Here is a 16,544-nt window from a genome sequence, read left to right on the forward strand (position 1 = left end):
ACAACAGTAAATGAGGTAAGATGCCCGCTCTTACACAGCTTGCCCTGAGAAAGAACACGGGGGCAGGGCTGAGAATGCTTGCACAAATACACGCTCTAAAAAAGGCAGATCTAAAATATGCTCTTTTAAAAAAAACTACCACGTACAAACCACAATGTATTCTATTCTAATTTCTTTAACAGGTGAGAATATTTAAAATTTTTTCCTAATTAAAAAATGTTCAGAACTGTAAAGTAATAAACATTTCTTTTTTCTTTTTACTTTAAGTTTAGATGAAGCAACTTTTTAAGTTGCTTTCTGAGAAAGAAACAAGATATTAAGGGAAGGCATAAGGGAACAAGTCTGGAAATGCAAGTACCTAAGTAAAATTTACTGAGAGTCTACTATTTGCTAAGTATTATGCTACATGCTAGCATGCAACAGTGAGCAAAACCCAACAGTGATCTTGCACTGATAAAGCTTACAGTGCAGTAGAATTAACAGATAATAATCATAGAAGCAAATGGCAAATTTCAATAATGCTGAGTGCCACAAACAGAAGTCACAGAGTGTGGAAAGTCAGAAGCTTCCCTGAAGGAATGACATCTAAAGAAAAGATCTGAGGGAGCAAAGACAGTAATCTAAGCAGAAAGAAGAACACATCCTCACGCCCTCTGACTAGAGAGTGCATGGCAGTCTTAAGGAAGTGAAAGACAATGGAGAAGGGCCAAGGGGAAGTTTGGTACAATTAGGGAAATGCCACACTATGTAGGGTCTTGTAGGTCATTTTAAGCATATATCTTCACCCTCAAGTCAATACATAACTACTAAAGAGTTTTAGTTGTGTCACTAATGAAATTAGAAGATCACTTCTGCAAAGGACCTCTGGGACAATTTTAGATACAGAGGATTAGGTCAGTAAATGCTGATTCCCTCCCAAAGACACTCTGCAAAATTTACTTTTTAAAATTTTCAGAAGCATATTTAATCAATGAACAATTAGAATATTTTTATTAACAATTAGTATTAATTTTAATCTAATGCGCATTTTCTCTCAAGCTAATGTAATAAAGAATTCAAAGTGTATTAGAAATTAGAAATGGTTTACTGAATTATAATATGATCTTATATAGTGCTAAAAATTAAGTACAATTAAGTCAGCCTCTGTAACTATACTTTTATTTTACTCTTAGTTTTTAATACTACATATCTTGTAAAACACACTAATACCAAGATAAAAGAGAAGTAATTAAAGCAATATAAAGTTATAAACATCATAATTTAGGGATCCGAAGCTCAATATTATAAATTTATTTAGCAAGCTAAATTATCCCTTCGAGGAAGGCTGAGGAACTCATCTACAAACCACTGATAGCGTTTAGCATATCAGCTACCTAATCCACAATACAGGATCTAAGCCCTGTTTATGGATATTTCTCGCTCTTAAAATTTCTCCTACTTTTTTTTCCAAATGTTTTTGCTGCAATCCATTAAGACAGTTTGCAAATGTTAATATACCTTACCTAAAATATTTCAACAATGCATCTTAAAATTTACATTTGCATAGACAGAAAGAAGCTTATCTTACCAATAAAAAAAAAAATTAAGAATCTTTGGTAGCTAATTACCAGATAGGCAGGACATCAGGGAACCATATTCTTCCCAAGTATTTGGAGACTTCAGTGTGAATTTCATCTAGGTTATAATTACCATCAGGGATCAAAACATCTTCCATTATGGAGAGGTGGGTCAGCCTTTTCCCACACCGTCTTACAAAATCAACGAATGCACTGCAACTCACTTCACATTCACTGAGGCCCAAGGCTGTTAAGTTTTTACAGCATTCAGCAATGCAAATAAGTTCATCGTCAAGAGTCTGAAGACCATTAGCACATACCACTAACTCAATTAGTCGTGGACAGTTAAGACCTATCCGGCCTAGAGCTGCTTTGCTTACCGAACGACCAAAATAAAGGTTAGTAACAGGGGTTTCTTCTCTGAAGAATGCCTCAAATTCTTCTTCATATAAAAAGAAATACATAACAACATTAACTCCAGGGGAGTGTTTAATAAGTGCATCCCAACTTTGTTTTTTAATAGTGTGAAATTCAACCTGTCCAGGATTTTCACTCACAACATCAATTCGAAGATGTTCAAGGCGAACATGAGTTTCACTTGAAAGGGCTAGGAGAAGTTCATCACTTAGAATGTAATAATTCAATGCCAATTCTCTAAGGCCTTGACAATGGTCAGCTATACAAAGGATTCCTGCAGGAAACAGGGAAAAACTTTTAAGAACCAAGAATTACTGATACTAATACAACATTTCATAAATCTAAATTTGACATTAGTTATTCATTATTTGCCAAAATAGATATGAAATGATTTCTGAGATGGATGCCAAGATACAGGCATATAATTATATGTAGTAATAAAAAATATATGTATAATAAAATATACCTACGACTAAAATACTTTTAGATGCAATTTAAACTATGCCTAGTTTACAGATTAAGACTTCTTTTGAAAAAATATTACTTTTTCAATTGTTTCATAAGCATGTACTTTTCAGTATGAAATTACATTGTGACTATTAGTATAATAAAAAAAAAAACATCAAAAAAGCTTAAAAAGATATAGTGTACCATCAGATGAAACATGAGGACAGCTACTCATTTTTAGGAGTCTTAGAGTGTCACTATTATTGGCCACGAGAATCTTCAGTGAAGGATCATCCACTGGTGTATCTTCAATTTTGACCGATGATAATGATTTTGAGTTGACAAAAACAACTGTAAGTGCTGACACAAAATGAGACTTCCGCGGCAATAAGGAAAGAATTGTGGAAACATTATTCAAACATCTAAAGCTTCAATCAAATAGGCCATTAAAACTACTTATATCAACACTTACTAACAAAAACACAGTAAAAGCAATCAACATGTTAGTGTTTTTCATGACACCATTAGTCAGTAGAAGACAAAGTATACTTTCATACTTTTACAATTGATAAATGGAATGGTAAGAAAGGAAGAAGGTTTCCAAAATTTCATACACACATCTTCCAATTATTTCCATCTTAAGAATGTGATTGCCAATATTAAAAGGATATAATTATATTTATTTCCTAGAAGAGGGGCTAGCAACTTATGATCTGCTGGCCAAATCCAACCTAGTATGTTACTGTATGTCTCTTGAGTTCAGAATGGTTTTTATATTTTTAAGCGGCTGAAAAAAGTTTTGTAAAGAATAATATTTTGTGACATGTGGAAATTATATGAAACTTCCAGTGCTCACAATTAAAGTGTGGCTGGCACACAGCTGTGCTCCTTCACTTACATGCTGTCCGTGTCTGCTTTCACACTACCATGCTGGAGATGAGGAGCTGCAGAACTACAGCCTGTGGAGCCTAAACTACTGACTGTCTGAATCTTTTCAACCCTTGCCATAGAATAAACAAATTTTTCATCTGTTTTATTCACTCCTGTATTTCTAGTACCTAAAATAATATCTGGCACATAGTAGGAGATCAATAAATATTTGTTGATGAATGAGTAAATAAATAAATAAATAAATAATCTTATTCTTTAGTGATATGCCTTTTGTAGAAAATTAAATAAAGACTCCAAAGTGCATACAATTTCAAAATTTTTGACAGATAGCCTGAAAACCAAATCCATGCATGATCATTTTCCCTTTTTCAAAGTCCATCCAGATTCTGCCAAAGGTTCTATTACTCCTATTAGAACGACCAAATTGGAGGGGCCCCTAGGTGGCTCAGTTGGTTAAGCAACAGGCTTTGGACTTTGGCTCAGGTAATGATCTCATAGCTGGTGAGTTTGAGCACCATGTCAGGCATGTCAGGCTCTCTGCTGAGAACTCAGAGCCTCGAGCCTGCTTCAGATTCTTTGTCTCTCTCTCTCTGTCCCTCCCCCGCTTGTGCTCTGTCTCTCTCAAAAATAAATAAACATTACAAAAATTTTTAAAAAAAGAATGACCAAACTGGTTATGTCTCAGTTCATTTATAATCAAGCACACTGGTTTATACTAATTGTAAATTGATGTATATAAATTTTTAAACGGTGGATAGCTAGATCTCTTTACCAAATTTTATTGTGCCAAAAATTATTAGAGAAATACATCACGTTTTCCTTAAGAAATTTAAGGTTTACTTTCCCTTTCATCAACTCTCAATGGACCCTTATGGTCCTGAAGGATGTTTTTAAGCATTGGAGTACACACTTCATTATCGTATCCATATATTCCTTCAGCAAGCACTCTCTACGCCTATGCCTAACAAAATACTGTCCTTGTATTTTATATTTCCTCAGTTTACAAGTGAAAAAAATTGACACTCAAGAGAGATACACAACTTTACCGGAAGCCACTCAACTCATTTAACTGTAAAGGCAGAGCTTGAAAGGAAGTCTGCTAATCACTGTTGCCTCACCCTCGTGACTGCATCAGCTTACCCAGAAAAGATGCTGATGGGCTGCATTTGAGACAGCTTAGAATCTAACAATTTCAGGCTAATCTGATTCCATCATTCATATACAAGGAAATAACTGTTTAGAAGTAGTAAGTTTCCATCGGATGGCTTATATTACTCTAATCCCCAAATGACCCATTTTCCCTGTCTCTTAAAAAGATAAACAAGCTAGTGGAAATGCTTGAGAGCCATGACCCAGTTTATGAGAGAGAAGATGCTACTATTCCTCGGTCCTCTTCAACAGGAAGGTTTCCATTAGCCGGTTTTACTGGCACCCGTAATTTAGTGTTTATTACATACCAGGCACTACTTAACTCTAGGTTTACAGTGGTAAATAAACAAAATAGAACGCTTGCCCTCAAAAAACTTACATTTTGTTCTAGGAGAAGAGAATGAACATGCTAAATAAATAAGGTAATTTCAGGCACTGATGAATGTTATAAAGAAAATATTGACATATAGTGGAGTGTAACTGGGGGAGGGGGCACTGTTTTAGCAAAATTGGTCAAGGAATGCTTGTCTGAAGAGATGGCATCCAAGCTGAAGCCTGAATGAAGACAGTTACTAGTTTATGCAGCAGAGACTGCTGACTGCTTCCTAACAACCATTCATCCCTTCTTTTTTGGTAATCCAGTCTCAAGTTTTAGCTGGGCACATTACCAGCGAGCTAAGAAATATTCCTCGTCAAACAGAAACCTGATGTGGCCCCACAGCTAAGTGCTGGCCCCTGACATACCAACAGAAGCATTATGTGGTGCTCATGGCTAGCGTCCTTGAAAAGCAGGGGGCGTACCCTTCTTTCCCCACTTCTTCCACCTGGCTGCCTAGAACAGGATGTGATGGCTGGAGCTCAGAAAGCCATCCTGGACGGTGAAAATGAAGAAAATGCCTTAAAGAAAATGGAATGCATGGAAGGGGCTCGAGATCCCAACAGCTTCACCCAGCTATGCTCATGCATAGATTTCTTTAATGTAAGAGAAATAAACTTCAGCCATGTTGTGTAAGCTACTATCGTTTTAGAGTTTCTATTTTATAGAAACCAATATCATCCTAATTGGTATAGTTCATTTAGAATTATGCTGTTCTACCTCCAATGCAGAAGCTATAGAATTACAAGAAAAACATCCACTATTGGCCATACACACTCTATATTCAAAGAAACTAAGAAAGGCACTTGAAAATCCTAAGCACAAAATCTGAATTTTACATTAACGATAGCTACTGTAGAAACAATTATTAAAATTACAAAATATATGTAAAGAATGAAACCATGCATAAGCTATTTCGGCAAAAATACGTGCTAGTCAAGAGAAAACTGCCTCAAGTAACTCTCTGAATATAAGGAAGACACCATCTACTTCTAGTAAAAGAATCCTTTTTGCCTAGATTGAAATATTTGAGAACTTTTGTTTATCTCACAAAAAAGCCTGGCATCTTTACCTTTGACACATTCATAAAACTTGGTTTGGCTGTCGAAATCAAGCCCAAGGTCTGGAGAGAGCAGTTTACCAGCTGAGAAAGTATATCACAGGCAGCTTCTGCTGATTCAGTACTACTGTCAACCTACAAAGACAATTTTAAATCTTAATCTCCTGAAGGTAAGTTATCAGAAAATTATTGGCAATATAACTATTTAACAGAATTCAATTGCAAAACTGTATTTATCCCGTCAAGCTATAAAACAAATTAGTATTTTTTCTTTATACAAAAGGTCTCAGACAAAAAGTGAGAAATAGAGCTAGTGACACAGTAACTTTTTAGGTGCTCCATGCTTTCAAATCCTCTACAATGACCTGAATTTTAGTAGTACAATCCAGAGGAAGCAAAATGAAGTTTAAGTTATAGCTCAAGTTCTTTACCTCAATCTATGCAAATAACTACAGAAAAACAGGAAATTGTTCAGAATAAAAATCCTGCAAACTTCATTGACCGCTTCAATATTGGGATCTAGATCTACAAAAAAAATGACATTAACAAAATGCAAGTCGTTTCTATTTAACACTTTTCTTACCTTCAAGCTGACATACTGGAGATGGGTAGCATGCTTTTTAATGATCTGCTGAATGAGATCAGGATGTGTAGACTTAAAATATGAAGTTGCTGATTGGTTCAGTTCAAATTCAAACTTTCTCCAAAGGTCAGGAATATGAAAAACTTCATTCCATTTCCTACATACTGAAGATGCCCGGGCCCGATCTATTAAAGGAAGATACTGAAAAATGCGTAATACTACGTGGTGAGGCAAACTCCCCCAGTCTAGAAGAACAGTGTGCATGTGGGTGTGGCTGAGAGAAGAGTAGAACCCAACTTTTGGTTGTTTCACTGCTGGTGAAGACTGGACAATTTTATTCACAACAGATACACTGTTCCTCTTCATTCTGTAAACATCAAAAGATGTTAAGTGATAATACTTTCCTCATTTCCTAGACATGTGTCTTCTAATTGTATGGATTAACATTAGAAAATGAAAAACAGTTTAACAAATTTTAATAGCAATCTACTTTCCTGCATTGATAGGTACTGCGACATGCTAGGGATATAGAGGTAAGAGAGAACTTGCTCTCAAAGAGCTATGGTCAAATCGTGAAATAGCATGAGAAATGCCATCCCTGAAATTGGGACAAGTCGCACTGGAAGAATAAAGCAATGGTATGTGATTGAGTTTGTGAATGGGAGGGAGTGGTTGGGGAGGCTTCTAAAAGGAAACGTCTATGTAAGCAGTGTGTGTCCCAGGCTCATTCCTGGTCAATTACTGTACTCTTACTAACTTCTACAGAGAAGAAAGCATCACAGTGCAATTGTGCTAACAAGTCCTGGGGGTTCTGAAAGACAGTAAAACATAATCAAAAGCATAGGCCTGGAAAAGTCCCAGCCGGGCCATTTACTAACCATGCAATCTTGTCTGAGCAAATTTAAGCCTCAGTTTCCTCATCTGAAGAGCAGGGAAAATAGCAGTACCTCATCTCATAAGGCTGTTGTGAGGATTAGAGTACCCTAAGTACTGGAACATAGTAAAGGCTTAATCATTGTTGCAGTCATTGTTGTTATATTAAATTGTCCAGTGCCTTCTTCTGAACTAATTTCATTTCTTAAATTGAAGCACAATTTTCAGGTGACACCCAGGACAAAGGAGCTCTACTGAAGCTGGACACACCAGGGACAGAGCCTTGTAAGCAATGCACCTGATGCTCAATAGCAAAGGAATGAGTAGTCTTCTCCAACAAAAAGACATGATGAATCTCTGGGTATTAGCCAGCTTGAGACACAACTAAGTTCCAGCAAATTTCAGGTCCAGATATACCCAAGTATATAAGGTTATCTTGTGTGTACGTACATTCTACTTAAGAATCCAAAGTGTTTAAGCACACAATTATTTCAGAGGCAAAATAATGCTAAGAGTGGTTCTGAACTTTATTTAACTTTGGTAGACTATTTAACCCTCTTTTCATCCCTGAACATTAGAAATATATATATCTCTGTATGATGTGAAACATTTCTTAATTACAGGAGAAAGTTGGATCCCAAAAGCAGTACAGACCTATTAAGTTGCTACAAAAATGAAATGTCATCTTTAGGGTTTGGAAAACTAAAATGAAAAGCAAAAATAGTTGCAAAGGTATATCTCAAGAGCTACCACACACATTTTAGTATGAATCAACCAGTTATGCGCATGACTGAGAAACGGTCCAGTGACATAACATAAAATATATCAAACTGCTGACATCAATAATTCAAAGCTTATTCAAAATATGCTTATTTTTGTTTTCTTTTTCCAAAATACACTTATTTTGAAAGGGCTGACCTACTCTTTAATTTTAATGCCCTAAAATGAAATCCAATGGCCCAAGTAAGGTAAAAGAATGTACAGTGGATCCTAAATTGAGAGCACATTTATAAACATTTTGCCTGTACGTGTTTTATTCGGTAAGCTTACAGAATGTATTGTTAAAATCTTACAAATTATCACCAAAAAAGTTGTCGCTAATATAATCCCTCACTGGAAAAGCAGTGAAACCGAAAGCCAAATGAAAATTTCATCTAAGTATCAGGTTAGAAAACTGCCTTGCAGTTGTAAACAAAGGGATTGTGCTACACATTAAATCTGATTCTACATAACATGGATTGTTTTGTTTATTCAGTAAAATATTAAATTGCCAATTCACTGATAAAATCACCAGAAATAACAGATATTAGATGAATACCAGTAATTCTGTTAAAAATAACATTTCATTTCCCTTTTCCTTGTGTACATTTATTTTCAGAGTATAAACCCCATCCACAAAGTTGGGGTTTTTTTTGTTTTTTTTTTTTTTTAAGTAGGCTTCATACCCAGCATGGAGCCCAACACAGGGCCTGAACTCATGACCCTGAGATCAAGACCTAAGCTGAGATCAAGAGTTGGACGTTTAAGTGAATGAGCCATCCAGTGCCCCCACAAATCATAAATTTTATACAATCTAGTTCCAGGAAGCACCATTAAAATATATGTTAGAAGGCAAGACAAATTAATCTTTATTAGCTTGAAAACCATGACATAAAAATTCTAACCTAAACATACATGATCATTGAAAAGAATTGGTGATTTCTCTTTCAAACTCCAACTTTCTTACCTAAAGGAGGCTTCCAAGTTATAGTTCACTCCGAACGAACCACATGAAGTAACAGCTGCCATGGGGTACTCACCAACATCCATGTGATTTCACTTCCTAGCTTGGCAAAATACCACAAAAATACATTCATCAGAATATATAAGGAAAAATCCAATAATTCTTATGCTTAGGATATTTAGATACGATCGCATTACGTTGAAGGATTTTGTTTAGCAATTATTGATTCCCAAACAATTATTTTCTACTTGGGAGGAAACCAGTCCATAAAAACAACTCGGCTGGTTAGTGGGAACGTCACCACTCAAAATTAGACTGGAGGTTCTACTCAGAAGACTGCGATCAATCAGAGAGTTCTGAAAATTCATATTTTAATGAGCATGTATGGAGAGATATTACAGAAAGTTTAAGTAGTCCAAGATTTTATGTAGTTGCTTATGGGCTGTGTTAAATCTCTCAGTTCCAGTTTTTAGGAGCACATAATGCCACTAGAGTAATGATAATTAAATAAGAAGACATAAATTTTTATCAAATATCATTTGACTAGTCTCCTATTAACACATGCTTTTGTGGTTTTTTAAGTTTTTCACTGATGTTGATAGATATAACTGATTCATTCATAATCGATTCATTCCTAAAATCTTTGAGGTCTGACCAATTTTAGGCACAGTGACCTACCAGAGTTGGAGGCATTCTATGCACATAGAAGAAAACAGTAACAGGTCTACATCGGGATAAAATTCACTGCCTTGGCATCATGAATAAATGTCGTAAAGTAAAAAATAAATAAATAAATAAATAAATAAATGCATTCTTACTACTTTCATAAGCCAAATTCAACTATACAGAGGAGGTGGTGGGGGGCAATCTATTAATCCACTAAAAATTTCTAATAGTTGCTATCTACTACCTGCCAGCTCTCAATTTCTCTCTGAATCCAACTCCTAACACAGAGCTTTGGAGCACAGATAGGGAAAACGTATTTGAGTTTAACATCCACAATTTCATTTCCCCACCACTACCCGTTGTTCTACTACTATCTGAACTACTATTTACAAGCTAATGGCAAGGCTGGTTCTCCCACTTTGTATTCCACTCCGGAAGTAGGCAGAAAGGAGCTACTGGCACATTTTCAAAGGAATATCACAAAAATAAGGAAAAGGTAAATGACCTGTAGTCCCCTCATCAGATGTCACACAATTTTATTTACTGCAGAAAATTTTCTGCTGAGGTATCAAGTTGACTAATTCTGTGTTTGCAGGCCGTTGTGTATGCTGGAGAATACAGCAGTAATCTAGCAAGGGTACCACAACAGTGAATTACTATTTAAAACCCCTAAGAAGATGGTAAGTAAGTACCTATCACCGATCAATTCACTGGAGTCTTCAGAATCAGATGAACTACTTCCCTGGGTACTGAGGACACTTGTTTGCTGTTTCAGAGTGACTATCTGGAATTGTGAGCCACAGAAGAACATAAAATCAGACTATGGGACCCCATCAAGTGATAAACCAAACTTCCAAAAAAGGATAGCTTGACACTGATCTTTAGTGCAAGTCTAGAGTTTGAAAAGATTTATTAGCATTCAGCAAAGAATGTAACAATGACTCAAAATCCACTTAGTGGCCTAATCACCCTAACAATTCCTTTTTTGTTATCTTTACTAATTTGGCGGAACAGGTGAACATGTGAATTGGATTCTCTAAGAGTATTTAAGAAATCTCCAACAGTATTCTTGAGAAGAACATTCTCAAAGACATTAAATGAACATCTTGAAGCCAATCTGGTGGCAGCAATGGAAACAACTATCTTTTGCATCATCACTTCTTCCAGAATTGGTTAAATGAATACACAGGAAGTATTTTAGAAAGTTTCAAGTTTTCAGTCATCACAATGCTAGAAATACTGTGTGAATATTACAGATAACAGAAGATTCAAAACTACCTAAAACCCTAGACAAAGTTGTTGGAAGCAGCAACATGAAAATGAACAGAAATTATTATCAAATGTCCTTTATTTAAGCTGCTTTCTAAAACAGCAAACTAGAAATCTCATTGCTGCTACAACAGATTAAAAGGCATCTGCTAAGGGGTCTGAAATCCTAATCATGGGTACAATGACAAGAAAGGTGGGGCCTGGACAGATGGGCTGAAGATCAGCTTTAAAACACATAGCTTTCTTTTTTTGTTTATTTTTTTATTGTTTTAATGTTTATTTGTTTTTTTTTGGGGGGGGGGGGGGGGGAGGAGAGGGAGACACAGAATGGGAAGCAGGCTCCAGACTCTGTCTGAGCTCTCAGCACACAGAACCTGATGGTGGGGCTCAAACCCACATCGTGAGATCATGACCTGAGATGAAGTCAGATGCTTAACTGACTGAGCCACCCAGACACCCCAAAAAACACATGGCTTTCTAATGGAAGAGTCAATTATGCTAAGGGCCAACATTTCTTCCCCAGAGTTTATCATCCAGGTAGAAAACAAAACATAATTTTTTTAGAAATATTGTAAAAAATATTTACAGTCTTTGCAATCCACATGACCTCAGCTGCCTTCTAAATCTAAAAACTGCAATTTCAAAAAAATATGAAAATCAATTACAGTATCATCGAGGGTTCAATAAGACAAAAAGAAGTATTATGTCAAATAAAATCTTTCCTAAAGCAGTGATTCCAGCATTTTGGTGTTCTCACCACTGATTTAGCAATTTTTTATACTCTCTCAAAAGTCTCTCTGTGCCCTTAAGATATGCTTATTGAAAAAAAACCTTTAAATTTTAAAATAGGCATGTTTCCTTTTAATGACTCATAGGAAAACTGAAATTTTCCAAATATGTGTAGATTGAAAACACCTTTTGAGATGCAAGGAGAGGGTTATATAGAACCTGAACTGGGCAATCTGTTAGAATCCCTGGATGGAGGAGGGCTGTGTAAGCTTTTTACTCTCCTTCCCCATCCCCAACCTCTGCAGCCAGACTCTGAAAGAGAAAAGGCAGGCCAGGTCCCAGACCAGGAGAAGCCTTCGGAACTGGGGAGGGTCCAAGACCTAACAGTTAAAACAAAGGATTCAAGAAAGCATTTTGCAACATTTTTTTTTTTTTTTTTTTTTTTTTTTTTCCTGAGAAAATCCTCCTAATCCATTCAACTTCACATTTTGGGAAAAGTTTCCGGGCACACGGGCCAAGACAAAACGAGTCCCCTTTGAGTGCAGAATGTCCCAAGTCGCGGGAAAGGTCTAAGTCTACCTCTGTCTCGGACATCTCTTTATGGCAAACATAAACTCCGCCGCTACCCTCCCGGAACCTCCCCCCGACCCCCCACCCCGGCAGTCGCGCAAAAGCGACCACGCGGACCCGTGACCACTGTGCATTTTCCGCAACTACCGTAAAAACAATATCCCCGAGTGCGCGCCCGACGGCCGCGGGAGGCTGCGGACGGCCCTCTCAAAGCTTACCCTCCACAGAGGAAGAAAATTACTGAATTCGCGCACGCGGGTCCTGCGCAGGTCCCTGTGGAAAGACACACACGTGAGGAGCGAACCACCCGAGGCTGTAAAACCCGCCAGACGACCCCACCTCGGGGCAAATCAAATGCCGGGTTTGCGAGGCGCCTGGGGGCCGGGATCCGGGGTGCGGCCGCTCCTCGGGGCTCCCGCCACCCCCCAGCCTCGGGCGACCCCCGCGGGGGTGCCAGGTCACGCCTCCTCATGCCCGGAATAAAGCGCGGGGACCGCCGGCGCCTCCGGGTCTCCACCCGCCGGAAGCAGGACCCGGCCTCCGGCCCGCGTCTCCTTCTAAGCAGGAGGAGGCGCACTCCTCGAAGACCACCGCGACCCCCACAAGGAAATGCTACCTTCACGCACGTAACCTCGGGGCTTGCAGCGCGCGCGACTCGGCGGCGTCCCCGGGCCGTGCTGCTCGACAGGACCCGCCCACCCCGACGGCGCTGCGGTGTCCCTCCCCCACCCAGAGCTGGCGGCGCCGCGTAGCGGACCGAGACCCCTGAAGCAGCCGGTGTCCTCCACCCTAGCCCCGCCCAGGCCCCGCGTCCGCCCCTCCTCGCATGCGCCCAGCCCCGCCTTTCTCGAGAGGGGGACGCGCCCGAGTGCTCACCTGCTCCGTGATCCCCCGGGCGCCTCCCTAGGCGATGAGTGGGAGGTCATCTGCCTGCTGCTCTTTAGCTACACCTCTGTGACCACAAACGCCGTAAAACTGACGCCCAACCAAATAGTTCCAGTTTCTAGAAAAAAACCTCCCAGAAAAGAGCACACCTTTATTAATATACAAATACCTGAAACTTAAAATATCAAAAGTGGTAACCGCTGGGTGTTAAATATGTGTATATTACCTCCCTGTCCTATGCCACATCTCATTCCCTGGGGCTAACCACTGCAATCCATTGTGTAAACTACCTGAGCTTCAATACATACACCAAAAAAGGACACAGAGGTGAGGATTTTATTACTTTTTCTTAATCATTAGTTGTGTTTTTTTTTAAGTCTGAGGTCAGACTATACATAATATTCTGGAACTTCCATTGTTGCTTATCATGGACATAGTTCCAAATTGACACAAATTGTTTCCCCAGATTTTTTTTTTTCCAACAGCTTTATTGAGGTGTAATGGACAAACCACATATACTTAAAGCATGGAATCTGGTAAGTTTTGACATCCTTGAAACAATCACTACAATCAAGATAATGAATACATGCATATCTTCCAAAAGTTTCTTTATGCCTCTCTGTAATCCCCCCTTCATCTCCTCCCCCATCAGCTTTCTGACACTATACATTAGTTTGCATTTTCTCAAATTTCTCAAAAATCATTTCTCAAAAAATCATTTCTCAAATGATTTCTCAAATCGAGTCATAGAGTATGTACTTATTTTTACCTGGCTGTTTTCACTCAGCATAATTGTATTGAGACTTATCCATGTTACTGGATGTATCATAGGTAATTTTTCTTTTTGTTGCTGAGTAGTATTCCATTGTGTAGGTATACCACAATTTGGGTATCCATTCACCTGAAGATGGATATTTGGATTATTTCTAGTTTGTGACTGTTACAAAACAAAGCTGCTGTGAGCATTATTGTACGTATTTTTGTATATGGTTATGCTTTCATTTCTCTTCGGTAGATACCCAGGAGGGGAATAGCTGCGCTGTATATAAGGCATATGTTAATCTTCTAAAGACTGGCAGTATGTTTTCCAAGGAGGCTATTTTACATTCCTGCCTACAGTTTATTGGAGATCTATTTCTATCACATCCAAACCCACACTGAAAAAAATTTTTTTTAATGTTTATTCATTTTTGAGAGAGAGGGAGACACAGAATCTGAAGCAGACTCCAAGCTCTGAGCCTGTCATAGGGCTCGAACTCATGAATCGTGACATCTTGACCTGAGAGGAAGTCAGATGCTCAACTGACTGAGCCACCCAGGCCACCCAATGTTGATTTTTTTATGTAGTTATTTACTATCTTTACATTTCCTTTGGTGAAGAGTTTATTCAAATCTTTTGCCTAATTTTAATACGTTGGCTTTTCTCATTATTGAGTTTGGGAAATTGTTTATATATTCTAGGTACAACTCCTCTATCAGATATATGACTGTTAGAAGCTAGGGGAGGGACTAGAAAGTATTGCCCAAACCAAGAATGCATTTTGAGACTGAAAAATGAAGGAGGCCGCACCATACAGTTAACACAGAGGTTTTTTTCAGGGTAACTTACAGACAAGGAAGATCTGCTGGGCAACAGTCCAGCTGTGCAATTATTCTCCATAAAGTCTGGACTGTAGACCTTAGTCTACAGATTTTATAGTGCAAGGGAACTAGCAGAAGGGCACTGTAGTGAGATAGAAGGGTTCATGTGTATTTCAGGGGGTTTATGTGCATTTAATGGGCATCAAAAATTCTATTAGATCTCGTGGCACCATCTGTATGACAGGAAGGGGAGAGACTATCTCCAACAAATTCAGGAAAGGGAGAGACAAATTCAAGGAGAGCCAAAGCAAGCTTCCCCCCATCCTGGCCTTGGTGGGCATTTCTAAGGTAAGTATATTAATCTCCAAGGGGTCCCAGGACATGAAGCCCAACAGTTGGGGGAGAGAGGAGTCATCAATGGGACATGAACAAACAAATAGAGCACTAAAGGTGGAGTTAATACTGCTGACTCTCTTACATAGGACTTATAACTACTTTTCATCCCAGTCTGTGGCTTGACTTTTTCCTCTTCTTTTGAAGAGCGTAAGTTTTAATTTTGATAAAGTTCAGGTTATCAGTTTGTTCTTTTATGGATCATGATGTCAAAACTAAGAAATCTTTTCCTAAGCCAAATTCACAAAGATTTTCTCCTAAACTTGGTCTGTGAGTGTTCCTCAAGATGAGCAAACATTCAGGGACACCTGGGTGGCTCAGTCGGTTGAGCTTCTGACTTCGGCTCAGGTCACGATCTCACAGTTCGTGGGTTTGAGCCCCGCATCGGGCTCTGTGCTGACCACTTGCTCAGAGCCTGGAACCTGCTTCAGATTCTGTGTCTCCTCTCTCTGCCCCTCCCCCGCTCACACTTTGTCTCACTCTGTTTCTCAAAAATAAATAAATGTAAAAAAATTTTTTTCTAAATAAAAAGAAAGATGAGCAAACATTTCTGATAAAATTTTACTTGATAAACAAGGGATGTCTTGCAATACCAGCGGTATGTGATCCCAAATGTCACATGATCACAACTGAGCCAATAGTTCTTGAAATTCACTTTGATATACACATGCTTTGGATGACAAGGATGTTTGGGGCAGGAATTATGCTCATAAACCAAGGTTTTACTGTACTTCATTTCAAACTAAGGAGCACAGAATTATGCTAGGAATAATTTTTTTTTTTTTAAACAGCAGTTTTGTGTAGTAATTTTGTCACGCTTTGAGCAGATAGTGATTCTAGCAGTGGGAATCAGTATAGTCTAGGTTATTCTGCAGGAACAAACAACTGCAAATCACAGGGATTTAACACCACAGAGGTTTAATTCTCAGTAATACGACATTTCTTTCACAATTCAGCTGAAAGCTCTGGGCCCTGTTGTCTTCTTTCCAGGATCAAGGAGGATGGAGTGGTTAGTACCTAGCAAGTTGTCATTTTGTCACAAAGGGAAAGAGAGAGTGGGATGAATATACTGCAATTTCTGCTTCTAACCGTAAGTCAATTCCACTCTTATTGGCAAAAGCTAGTCAAAATGGCCATGCCTACCTTTAAGTGGGTAAGAAAATGTAACCTTACCACATGCCTAGGAAGGAGAAACCTGTAATGTTTGGGAACAGCCAGAATGACTGTCACATTGGTAAAAATGTGCAACCCAAATCTCACCAAAAATATTCTCATGTATAAAAAGATATCTCATTTTGGGGAGTTTTATAATGTTTGGGGAGGGGTTCGGGTGCCTGGGTGGCTCAGTGGGTTGGGCACCTGACTTTGGCTCAGGT

At 38.5% G+C, this 16,544-nt stretch overlaps 1 protein-coding gene and 1 long non-coding RNA gene across 2 annotated transcripts; both read right to left on the bottom strand.

The window, feature by feature from the left end:
* Positions 1 to 1,136: 1,136 nt before the first annotated feature.
* On the bottom strand, positions 1,137 to 9,325 carry FBXL21P (Putative F-box/LRR-repeat protein 21). The gene is made up of 5 exons (XM_019421937.2): positions 9,079 to 9,325; positions 6,480 to 6,846; positions 5,909 to 6,031; positions 2,625 to 2,796; positions 1,137 to 2,247 (listed from the first exon to the last, which is right to left on the bottom strand). Exons 1-5 carry the CDS (start codon positions 9,159 to 9,161, stop codon positions 1,604 to 1,606), a joined length of 1,389 nt encoding a protein of 462 aa, XP_019277482.2. The 5' UTR covers positions 9,162 to 9,325; the 3' UTR covers positions 1,137 to 1,603.
* A 970-nt stretch (positions 9,326 to 10,295) lies between these two features.
* On the bottom strand, positions 10,296 to 13,005 carry LOC128778319 (uncharacterized). Its single transcript, XR_008423888.1, has 3 exons — positions 12,926 to 13,005; positions 12,528 to 12,582; positions 10,296 to 10,525 (listed from the first exon to the last, which is right to left on the bottom strand). It is a non-coding gene; the product is annotated as an uncharacterized LOC128778319 (long non-coding RNA).
* Positions 13,006 to 16,544: the final 3,539 nt, after the last annotated feature.

Source organism: Panthera pardus, unplaced genomic scaffold (genome assembly GCF_024362965.1).
Source record: "Panthera pardus isolate Hobbes unplaced genomic scaffold, ASM2436296v1 HiC_scaffold_2, whole genome shotgun sequence".
Classification (NCBI taxonomy): Eukaryota; Metazoa; Chordata; class Mammalia; order Carnivora; family Felidae; genus Panthera; species Panthera pardus.